Here is an 11,514-nt window from a genome sequence, read left to right as displayed (position 1 = left end):
AGAGCTCGTTCTGCCGCCAGGCACTGTTCAAGGCCCAGAGGGAGCAGGGCCATCCTGGCTCTGCCCCAGAGCCTCATCACTCCCGGCAGCCAAGCCAGCAGCACTCGTGGCGCTCGGCCGAGGCAGACTCAGGTCCTTCATAGGAAAAATACAGGGGACCTCCACGTTTCCCCAAAGCATGAAAGCGAACCAGTTGTGCCCCTCCCTCGCCTTCTAACTCTGTCCAGGCCCTTGAAGATGTCACATTGCTGAGCAGCAGCATGACAGCAGGAGGGAGAAGGCCACAGCTGCCACCGCCAGCCCCAGGCATGGGACAGCCCCTACAAACGGGACAGGCAGCAGTGTGTCACAGGCAGGAGGGCAAAGAGCAGGACGGAGGGAGCAGAACTCTGCCCTTAAATGTCCCCCAAGTACCCAAGGGCAGATGCAGGGCCCTGAGTGGCGCAAGACTGCACAGGCACCCACCCCTGCTCCGGGCTGAATGCAGAGGTACAGCTCCAGCCCTGAGACTCACGGCCTGGGCAAGGTGAAGGAGGGTCCTGCCATGGGGCAGTGCCAGGCTTGAACCTGGCCCAATATGTGGGCAAGAGGAGGGAGGCAAGAGGGAAGTGGCAGCATCTCTCCACTCCCCAGAGGCACTGAAGCCCTGGAACATTCATGCATTAGCCAAAAGGCAACTACAACGGGATTTAAAACGCATATATAAGGCTGGTCCCTGCTCCCCTCTCAGGGCTGTGGGAAGGGCAGGGCATCTTCCGCAAGGGGGAGGAAAGAAGCCATCTTCAGCGCCATGCGTGCCCAGCGCCCTTGGAGCTCCGTGTCCTCCTGTCGGGCCACGCCACGCTCCAGCTCTCCCCCCCACGGGTGGCAGGCTCAGAGAAAGTCAAACACCCCGTAATTCTTTGCTGCTTGATAGAAGAAACACAAAAGGGTGAAAAGAAAGAAGAGATGTTTAGGGTGGAAGGACCGAGGCAGCAGCAACACACGGGCAAGCAGCACAGGGCGCTGGGATGGATGCGGATTAATGGGGTTAGAGAGGACGGCAGGAGGCAATTACCATTGGCAATACACAAGTCTGGTGGCGGGATGGGCTGGCAGCACCCAGCAGGCCTGCCAGGCCCGTTCACCCCGCTCGAGGAGGGATTAGAATCAAGGTTTAGTTCCATTTATTATTTTTTTTCCCTTTTTTTCTTTTCGTTATCAAGACCAAAAAAAAAAAACCAAAAAAAAACAAAACCCAAAAAACAAGGGGTGAAGCCAGGGCTGGTCCTAGGAGACAAACGACGGGGATGGAGGGGGGAAGGAGGGGCAGCAGACAGACAGGGGATGGGTGCTTCACATTACATCCACAAAGAACTCACTGGGGTTGCCCATGGCCATTCGGAAGGACTGTCTACTGGCTGTCAGTTCGGGGGGCACAGAGGCCAGGTCACGGCCCGGCGGCGCCCCGGGGGGCCCCATGGCTGAAGGCGGTGGAGGCATCAGCAACATGGGGGGGCTGAAGAGAGGGGGGAGGCCGGGTGGCCCGTACGACTGCTGGCTGTGGTGGCTGCGGATGCTGTGAGCCAGAGAGTGCTGGCTACGCTGGCTGTGCTGGCTGGCTGGCACCGAGCGCTCGCTGGCCGCACGCTCACGCCGCATGCTGCTTCTCGTGGTGTGGTCCGACTCGCTCCCGCTGCCGCCTGACTTGGACTCCCCGGTCTTCTCTCTCTCCTTCCTCCTCTCGCTGCCGCTGCGATTGGAACCGCTGCTCCGGCTCCCTGTGAAGCGCACGAGGCAAGGTTGGGCAACAGCTCAGACAAACCAGGAAGAAAGGATGCTCCTCTAGCCAAGAGAGGACTACGGCACGCTGCAGCACAGCCGTCTGCCAGCACAGTCCATGCTCTCAGTCTCCTCTCAACTCCGAGTCCCACAACCCTTCTGAGATGGCTTTTGCCCTGGCTCCCCCCCACCACGCACAGGGCCTTGCCTAAGCAGCCTTTTCCTGCTGCTTCCCTGTACTGAACAGGGCATCTGCCCACCTGCAGGCATATTTTAGTCCTTGTTACTCACCTTCACTGTGCTGGCTGCCTGCACTGCCCCCTCCATAGCTGTAGCCTGGGTCAGGGAAGCCGGGGTGGGGGTTGTATGGATGAGGCGGTGGATACTGATACGGGAAAGCCATAGGCCAGGGTGCAGCTCCAGGGTGGGGGAGTGGAGCCAAAGTGTCCTGATCAGAGGCACCACTGGAGCCATCATGATCGTGAAGAGAAAGATTAGCCATATCTGCAAGAAAGCAGAGAAGAGGGGTTAATCTAAGCGGAAAGACAACCATGTGTGATGAAGAAGCTCCCTGTTCACCCTTGCTGATGGACAGGGATTGGGTACGCAAGGAGATGCAAAAGTTGGCACTCTCCCTGCTAGTAAATGCAACCATTTGCGCTTCCTGGCTGGACAATAGCCAGGCTGTGTGAGTGCGAGCTGCCACTCTAATAAAGAGATCAGTTTGGTGGGAAAGGACCACATCTCAGCTACAGCTCACCCTGCCAATTACTTCCCCCATCACTCTTATCTGAGCAGAACCCAGTTGTCTGAGCACCGCCCCCTTGCCAGCACTGGAAGTTCAGAGCCTAGAGACAAAGTCAGTAAAGACTGAGACTCTGCTATGGCTGCCTAGGAGAAAAGATCACATAGTAGGTGACAGTGTCATCTTCCAACTTCACCACCCCAGCAGCATGACAAGGGAGCTGGGATATTCTTCCTCACTCTCTAACAAGGTCTTTAGAACAAGGGGCTCAGCCTGATGGCAATGGCGGTAGCTATATCCCCACGGTGTTAGCAGGGCTCTGCTAACCCCCCTCCATCCTCCTCTGTTAACCCACCTCAACCCCCCTCCATCCTCTCCCTCCAACCCACGCCAAGTGACATACTTCCACAGAGGTCCCCAAAGATGTAATAGCATTGCTCCGAGAAGGTGATCTTGTTCACGGTGTGTCGGATGTAGCCAGCCTTCAGCAGATTGCTGGCATATTTGCGGGATTCACGACGGTCTGTAAAGCCCTCCACATGGTGATAGAGCCAATCCACCACATCCGAACCTGCCACCAAACATCAGAGTTAAATACAGCAACAAAGAGGAATACAGTGGCCCTTGAGGCAGTGGGCCACGCTGGAGCAAAGACAAAGTGGGCCAAAAGTTGCAAAGGGACTGCACAGCCAAAGGTTCAAATTGTGACTCTGGCCTGGTCAACAATTTATGGTGACCGAGATGCTCCCTTGGGAATCTGCTTGGAAAACAGGCCACCCATTCCCCACTCCCTGCCTCTGCTGCAGGCAGCACAGTCTCTTACCAATGAAGGCATTGGGGATGGTGATCTTCAGCCACATGCGGTCACGCACCTCCAGGCCTGACTCTGGTGAGGCCATGGCTTTGACAATGGTGGCCATGTCGCTGTGGATGGACAGGTGAAAGTCATCGAGGCCTGTGGTGTGGACAAAGGGAAGGGAGGCAGAGATGAGAGGGGACAGAAAAGACAACAGGGCTACGTGGAAGCATCACACACAGGAGGAATGAACCAGGGAACAATACATCACAGACAACCTTGGGGCGCATGCTGTTAACCCCCCTTCCAGCCTTCTGATGTTATCCTTCCCATGTCAGCCATTTCACCTTGTGCAAAACCCAGGCTACAGTCTCCATCATTCCAACCCGTTCCAAGCAGCTGAGATCCAAAAGCTGCCAACTAAGCCCACATAGCCCAGCAAGGGAATTCTCTGCTCCTCACAAACTTACAACAAACTCCTGGCTTTTTGCCCTGGCTCTCTAGATGCTTGCTTCAGGGCTCTGTATACTATAATTACCCAAAACCTTCAGAAAGCAACCCAAAGAGCTCGGTGCTCAGCAGGATCCTGAGCAACTGCAAGGCTCTTTGATCCCAGCTGCCTCCATCCTGCCCTATCTGCTGTCTGGGAGGGCAACTGCTCCAGGGACAAGCTGACTCCCTCTGGTCCGGCACTCTCAGCTGGTAACCCCTGACTGCTCTGAGCCCTTCCTCTGTACCTGCCACAGCTCCTGGATTGCACCCAGGCTCTTCTACTCTCCTTACGTAGAAGGCTGAAAAAGGTGGTATTAATTCACCCAGCCAGAACTCCCACTGATCCAAGGGCCTGCCTGGCAAAAGCTGCCTCCCCCTTAGTCCCCTGGCAGGGCAGACCTTGCCCATCCCAGCTGTCCCCAAGCAGATGTATTGCTTCCTTTACAGCACAGTGAAGGCGAGGAAGCCGTGCAGCGGGTGGAGCACGGAGGCACAAGGACTTACGTTCAGTCTCTGGGATGGAGCTGGTGATGGAGGAGCTGGTGGAAGTGATTGTGCTCATGGATGGACTCATACCGTACGCTGGGTAGGTGCCAGTCATCGCCGCTGTGTGAGACACCCAGGCTGCCGGGTCGATGGGCCGTATGGGCTCACCTGCAGTGAAGAAAGAGTCAGTCAATAGCTATAAGAAATTATCCCCTCATCAAATCAACCTCTGGGGAGGGACAGGGACTCAGCACAGCCCATTCCATCCCCAGCATCTGCCGGGACTCACCCGGATCGGAGCATGGAGAGTCTGGCCCAGCCCAGATCCGCTGGGGAGCAACTGGGAGAGAAAGAAGAGAGGGAGGGTCAGCAGGAGAGGTGCAGAGGGAGAGATCCCCCTATGGCTCAAGGAGGGGTTTCTCTTTCCTCTGGCGCCCCGAACAAGTGACCCCCCTGCCCCAGTGAAACGCGTCCCCAGCGTGATGTGGGAAGGAGGGCTGGGCTTATGGGCATTTTGGCCTGGGAATAGGACATAGCAGCCTCCTAACAGGAGAGCTGAAACCCCCTCAAACCCCAATTCAGTGCCATATGGAGTCACACATATAGGGGAGGAACAAGACAACAACCAAGTAAGTGCTTAAGGCAGGGCTCTCACATGAGCTGGGCACCAGCGTTAAGCTTGGGTCAGCTATCCACTTACTCCTGGGTAACGAGAAGCAGCCCCTTGGGCTGGGGTCCCAGCACTTGGCCACCGTCAGGGTGATGGGCCTGCAACAAAAAGGCAAGAGTTAGAACAAGTGCCCAGTGGCACAAACACCTGTGTGATGGGCGGATGCTGTACGCTGGCTCTCTCCTGTGAGACAAGGAGAAGCTGCCAGTAAAGTGCCCTTGTCCCGCTCCAGCTATGGATTTCCTTAGGGACATGGACAAAATGATGTGACCCTACTGAGGGTTGCTGATGATCCTAATGACACAGCATCCTCACAAAAAAGGGGCACACACCCCAATTCACCACCATTCTGTTGGCTGCAATCCTTGCTTTGGGCATGAAAGCCCAGGAATCAAAGCAACACTAAAAACATAAGTTCTGAGCTTCTGCAGAGCCACTGGCAGAGGTGGATGGAAGACACGACTCACACACCCCAAGCACACACCATACAGCTGCCTACGGAGGTAACGAACAACCTGAGTACTTACCCCGGCTTGTGCACAATCTCCCTCAGCACCCGCACAGCATCATCATTGCTCATGTTCTCAAAGTTGATGTCATTTACCTGCAAACAATGCAAAGAGGTGAGTCCCAGAGATGTGACCAGAGGCTGAGCTCCCCGCTCAGCTCAGCAGTGACTCAGCTTCCCTCTTCTAAGCGCAGCTTCCTGGGTTTAGCCTGCCAAAGTGCGCACAGAGGCTTCTGGGTCTTTTCTTACTGCTTTCCCAGGCCCAAAGATGGAGGTAAGTGGGCGTGAAGTACCTGCAAGAGCATGTCTCCTGGCTCAATCCTGCCATCAGCTGCCACAGCACCGCCCTTCATGATAGAGCCAATGTAAATGCCTCCATCCCCACGCTCATTGCTCTGTCCCACAATAGAAATGCCCAGGAAGTTGTATTTCTCTGCAGGGACAGAAAGAAAGAAGTAAGACACCATAAAGCAGCAGGCACAAGCAGCCCTAACCTCAGACAAACCACATGCTCATGATGGTTGCTTGCACCCGTCCCAGAGAGATGTCCTGGGATGCAGAGAAAGTCTTGAGACCAGTGCTTCAAGACAAGCCACTTCCCTACAGAATCCATCTCCTCACTCCTCCCCACATGTGTTCTCTTTGCCCCCTCCCCAGTTCCCTCTCTGCCACCCAATCTTGCTCTAGAAGGACAGCAGGCTCCATGCACACCTCCCACTCACCCATGTTCAGTGTGACCGTGATGATGTTCAGGGACATGGTGGAGTCTGTGATGCTGCTGAAGGACGATGACTGCAACATAAGTGAAATATGAGATGTCCTCCTGTGCCTCAATAACATTCCCAGCCCCAGCTCCCTCCACTTGTGCCCCCTGCCACTCCCTGTGGCACCACAGCCACCACCCACAACTCCAGCCTTATGTTGGGAACTTTGCAGAGCCAGTGGGCATCAGCTACAGTCCTTATGACCTCTCCACAGCCAGGACAAGGTCTGTGGTCCCAGCTCTTGAGGCTACATTGGCTTGGGAAAGGTTTACAGCACTTTATAAAGTCTCAGCAGTTGGACACGACCTGCCCCCAGCTGTGCCCACAGCAAACACAGCCAAATCCCTGATCAGTCCTGGAGCACTGAGTGGAGAGATCCACCAGGCAGCCCACCTTGCCCTGCATTGCCCTCCCCAGGACACCCAGCCCCTGGGTACCCGTTCAATGCGTGGAGCCTTCTGTTTCCGCCGGCGTCGCTTGTGCCTCCTCATTAGGCGGGAAGCACTGCTTTGCTCTGTCGAACTGCTAAATCTAGAGGCAAAAGCCAGAGTCAGCTCTTCTGCTGCCAGGGTGGCGGCTCCAGCAGCAAGACAGCCACAGAAATGGCACAGGGAATAGAGGACTGCAGGGGCAGAGATGCAGAACATGTACATGGGAGACAGACGATAGCAGAGGGAGCTGCTGGGTGAGACTTGAGACAGAGACAGGTCTGAGCAAGGACCCTGGAGCCCAGGACTACTGTGCCCTGCAAGGGCATCTCTGTGCTGGGAGGCAAGGGGAAGCTAGTGTTCCTCCAGGACCTAAGCTCTCCTACCTGCTGGTTGAGTCATCTTCATCTGAATCGAAGAAGCTGGTGGTCTCCAGCTCACTGCTCATGAGCGTGGAGGAGCTCTCGTACCCGCCCAGGTCTCGGCGCCGCTCTCCCTTCACTGTCCCATTTACCCTGGGTGCTACGAAAAGACAAGACTCAGTGTGCTTGAGACAGGCCACAAGGCAACAACCCCTTCCCCTATGCAGGGCTCATGGCAACCTTCTCAGAATGAATCTGGCTATCAGACAACCTCATCTAGTGCCAGCCGGCTCTGAGTCCACCCTGGAATCAGATCCATCTTCTGTGGGATACCTCTTCTATCACTACAGTGTGGAGAAGAGGCTGATGGGCCACCAGGAACAGTGCTGCTAAACTCATGGAAGACTTGCAGCTTGTTCCTTGGCAGAGCAAGAAGTAGCATGGAGTGGCAAGGCTACAGCACACTCTACTTTGGACTGAGGCACTGCTGTCTCCTGCTCTTGAGTCTTCTACAGGAAACATCTCCTTTGCCCCCAAAGGTTTCAACACCGAGCTCTGATGCAACACAGGTGTTAGCCCCTGTCTCCAACATGAGACTATGGCCTCAGATCACTGAACAGCCCTTCTAAGCTGGGAAGGTTCTGCAGAGCAGAGAGAGCTGCCCCATGTCTGGAGCTGGTGCCCCCATCATGCCCCAGCCATGCCCTGCAGAGCTCTTGCCATGTTACCAACACTCACCATGCTCAGGCCCATCTTTCCGACGAGGTCGTTCCCTCTGCGACGACACCACCGAGTCTGTCTCTGTCTCATTGTCCAAGTTTTCCCTACTCCCCCCAGTGTTAGGGCTGCAATGAGATAAAAGGAACAAATATGTCCAACAGGGAAAAACTTAAACAGACTCTCTCCACTTCTGTGCTGGCCAGCACGAGCCTCCAACGATCAGCTGTCTCCTTCTTGAGGGACAGGAGCAGAGGCAGTGGGGAACAACCACAGCACATCTATAAGCGCAGGGCAAGGGACTGAGGGAAGCTGTGCCAGCTCTTTGCCAACTTCCCTGCACTATTTTCAGCATGCCCTTGCTTGTTGAATAATGCAGCCCCACTTTGAATCTGCTCCCAGCTCCATCCTCCTCACCTCTAGCTGGCTGTGATCCCTGCCAAATTGGGTAGGAATGTCCCAGCCCCTGGTCTGGATTTACAGCAAAGTCACTGTGGGTCCCCCAGTAACCAGGATAGGTGTCCAGGTAACTTACTGGAAAGAGGGGGGCCTGGAGTCTCCAATTCCTCCCGTACGCTCCATGGAGGGCGGCAGCTCTGTTTGGTTATCGGCACAGACCGAGCCAGCATCTGAATGGGAACCCTCTGCAGACACCAGCTGGAGGGATGAGAGACAGAGAATGAAATGGCTGAGGCGCTGGGAAAACGTTTACAAGAGCGGCCAAATGAGCTGGCCAAAAGCCTGCCTGGCCCAGGATCTCATCTCTGACGGTGGACAACAGCAGATGCCCAGGAGCAGGTATGGAACAGGCCAAGCATGTAGCAACATTCCCCCTCAACGCCTTCCCAGACTCCAGCTATTTGTGGCTCAGGAATTCCTGACCCAGCAGTGAAGTTGGGGTGGCTGACAGCCCTGCTTGGAGACCGTGACATCATCTGCACACCCACGCCGCACTATTTACACTCGGGTAACCTTTAGCACATGTCCTGTAGCAAGGAGTGGATTCCCTTAGCTCTTACATCGGAAGAGGCAGCTACCAGTCATTCCTTTTCTCGATTTTACCAGCCTCTACACCTCTGCCTTCAAGCTGTGGGACCCAGCAGGACTTTCACCTTCCCAGTCCAGGGGAGCTGGGGGTAACAGAGCTCAGGGCTGAGGCTGGCTTTGAAACAGACTCCAACATGCTCTTTTTCTGGCTTCCACACATACTTTATAAACTTTCAGATTGTGCCCAGCTAATTGGCTTGGGTACAACCTCCAGCTGACCTCTGGGAGGCTCAACAGTTTCCCCAGCATAGAAATTCAAGAAAGGGTCAAAACCCAGGAACTCTTTATACCAGCCATGCTTTGGGGCAGCCCAGGCACACCTACATCTGTGCCTCTGGCTCTAAGATAAACCACCAATTTCACGGCTCAGGGAATAATGAGGAGCCTCTCCTGGGAGGAACAGGCTCACCAGTGGGATGAAACAGAGGATAGCTCAAATAAGCTCAATGGAAAATGGTTTCCCCAACATCATCCCCCACCCAGGTTTGCACTCTCCCCACTTTCAAGCTGCACTGAGCAGGGCTAATCCCAATAGGGCCGGGCAGGGAAAGCAACAAAAAGCCTGTTCCTCGCAAGAGACATTCAGGGACCCCCAGAGCAGAGGTGACAGGGCCCTCCTTGGCCAGGGAGTGAGTCCCCAGGGACAGGCTAGAGCTCACAAGCAAGGGAAGATCAATTTCCATCTTTAAGGACCTTCCAACATGCCTTTCAAGTCTGCTCCATGCCTGTCCCCTGCATGGCATGGGCAAGCAGGGGGGTTGGCTCTCTCCCAGTGCCAGGGAGCGGCCACAGGGCCCAGTGCCTTGATCTGCCCCAGACAAAACAGGCTGTGGGTCAGCCTGGAGCCAGTCCAGGGAGGTGAGGAAACCAGGAACGGGGTCAGGCCTCAGCGTGTACACTTGAACCAACTGTCAAGCCATCACAGGAAAGGTCTGATCTAACAGAGGTGAGGGATGTCCCACTGTGGGTCAGGGCAGAAGAATCATGAAACGTGGGCTGGCAAGGAGCTGATAGCTGCTGCCCAAACTGTAATGCCCAGTGTAAATGCACAGGCAACTCTGCTGCCTGCTTGTGAGGGGACCACATGTCCATGGAGGCAGGAGCAGATGTCAACCCAGGTGCTGGAGGCACAGCCCATTTACACAGGTCTTGAGTGCTTCCCAGCATCACTGATGAAACACAGAGCTGTGCCCTGCCCACCTTTAAGAACTGGGGAAACCATGATAAAGGATGAACCCCACAGATCATCATTAGGACAGGAGGAGAGAGGTCTGCTTGCCAGGGAGGCACTGGGAACAGAGACAGGGATGCAACTGGGGCAAGGAAGACAGAAAAAGCCACAGTCAAGGCAGCAGACAGGGCAGAGAGCACCCTGGGGTGCCAAAAGCTGCAGAGCCCGTCCCACAAGCCCCAGGACAAGCCCAACGGCTCCTGCTCTGGCAACTGCCTAACCAGCTCTTGTCTCACACTCGGCTCAGCTTCCCTTCCTCCAGCAAGCCCCAGGCACATGCCTGGCTCTGCTCCCGGTACCTTCCCAGTGACTTGTCTTCCCAGGACACATCGCACTCCCTGAGGACCACATCCCTGCTCTGGCAGCCACTGCCCAGGAGCACAGGGGAGAAGAGATGCTGGAAGTGGCCAGCATTGCCTAGGAAAAAGTCATATAACGCTCTACGCTTAAAGATCTCAAGGCAAGACCAGGCAAATAGATCTGGACAGAGAGACCTAGCCATAAGCAGCTGTCAAACAGAAGCGAGGAGGAGAAGAGAGGAGAGGAGAGGGGGTGTTCCCAAGCAGGGGGACTGATGCTGCCTTCCTCTAACACTCTTGGGGCTGGGATTTCCTCCAGGGAAGGTTTTGATAACCACCCCGCACTTTTCCTGCCTCTTGCACTGTCAGGAAATATTCACTTGGATCCAAGCCCCCGTCTTTCCCTCTAGCTAAAATTAGTACCAAGTTGCTAAAATAGCCTCATCCCAGCCTGTCTGGCAGAAGCAGCAAAGCAAGCGCTCCCCGCCTTCCAGCCCCCAAACCACCCATGGACAAGGAGACTCTCAGCAGATATAGAAAAAAGGATCATCAGCTGTGCATAAAGGTCTCCGAGACTGTCGTCACCCTTTGTGCACAAGAGCTGGTAGCGGGGCTAACTCCAGGCACAAGTTTCCTGCAAGGAGCTAGCACACCAGAGCAGCAGCATGGTGCCCTGGTCACACCAGATGGAGCTGCGCTGGATCCGTGCCACTCACGCTGAGCAATGAGAGAGCCCCTACAAGGAAATCCAGCAGCGGCATGGATGCATGGATCACAAGGAAAAGCAGGCCAGGTAAAAAAAGCAATGGAAAGGTTTCAGAGACTCTGGGACTCCCCATAGAGCAGGTGAAAACAAAAGGCAGCTGGAAAGGGAGGGGTGGGGAGGTATCTCAGGGCAGATGCAGCAGCAGCAGGGATGGTGGCCGAGCGCCGGACAGGCTGTTTTCCGAAGGGCCCGGCTAACCGCTAGAGGGAGGACGGCAGGCGTCCGGCTCTTTGTGTGGGAGCCCAGCGCACCCTCTCCTCCCAGTGCGGGGTGCGGGCAGGACCCCACCCTGCACGCTGCTCCTCTGGCCAGCATCCCAGCAGGAGCCAGTCTGGCAGGAGGGCCCCCGCCCTCCCTCCCAAAACACAGTTGCTTCATGGCCCCCCAGGCAAGGCCTAGCTGTTTGGTGAAGGGATAAAAGCAGCATTAGGTACGACCTAGC

The 11,514-nt window shown here is 55.6% G+C and overlaps 1 protein-coding gene across 1 annotated transcript in view; it reads right to left on the bottom strand.

Annotated features, from left to right (window-relative positions):
* Window positions 1-1,256: 1,256 nt before the first annotated feature.
* The window catches only part of DVL3 (dishevelled segment polarity protein 3), a 31,559-nt gene continuing 21,301 nt past the window's right edge, over window positions 1,257-11,514 (bottom strand). The window contains exons 3-16 of the mRNA XM_059822392.1: window positions 8,265-8,386; window positions 7,751-7,857; window positions 7,037-7,172; window positions 6,660-6,753; window positions 6,181-6,250; window positions 5,752-5,891; window positions 5,478-5,554; window positions 4,981-5,048; window positions 4,570-4,620; window positions 4,299-4,448; window positions 3,330-3,461; window positions 2,910-3,077; window positions 2,053-2,265; window positions 1,257-1,760 (exon numbers count right to left, since the gene is read on the bottom strand). Coding sequence (XP_059678375.1) covers window positions 1,336-1,760; window positions 2,053-2,265; window positions 2,910-3,077; window positions 3,330-3,461; window positions 4,299-4,448; window positions 4,570-4,620; window positions 4,981-5,048; window positions 5,478-5,554; window positions 5,752-5,891; window positions 6,181-6,250; window positions 6,660-6,753; window positions 7,037-7,172; window positions 7,751-7,857; window positions 8,265-8,386 — 1,953 coding nt within the window. The 3' untranslated portion in view covers window positions 1,257-1,335. The remainder of the gene's footprint in view (window positions 1,761-2,052; window positions 2,266-2,909; window positions 3,078-3,329; window positions 3,462-4,298; window positions 4,449-4,569; window positions 4,621-4,980; window positions 5,049-5,477; window positions 5,555-5,751; window positions 5,892-6,180; window positions 6,251-6,659; window positions 6,754-7,036; window positions 7,173-7,750; window positions 7,858-8,264; window positions 8,387-11,514) is intronic.

The sequence above is a fragment of the Gavia stellata genome, chromosome 11, assembly GCF_030936135.1.
Source record: "Gavia stellata isolate bGavSte3 chromosome 11, bGavSte3.hap2, whole genome shotgun sequence".
In the NCBI taxonomy this organism is placed as follows: Eukaryota; Metazoa; Chordata; class Aves; order Gaviiformes; family Gaviidae; genus Gavia; species Gavia stellata.
Note: the sequence above shows the minus strand (reverse complement) of the source record. Positions and strands in the feature narration are given on the sequence as shown.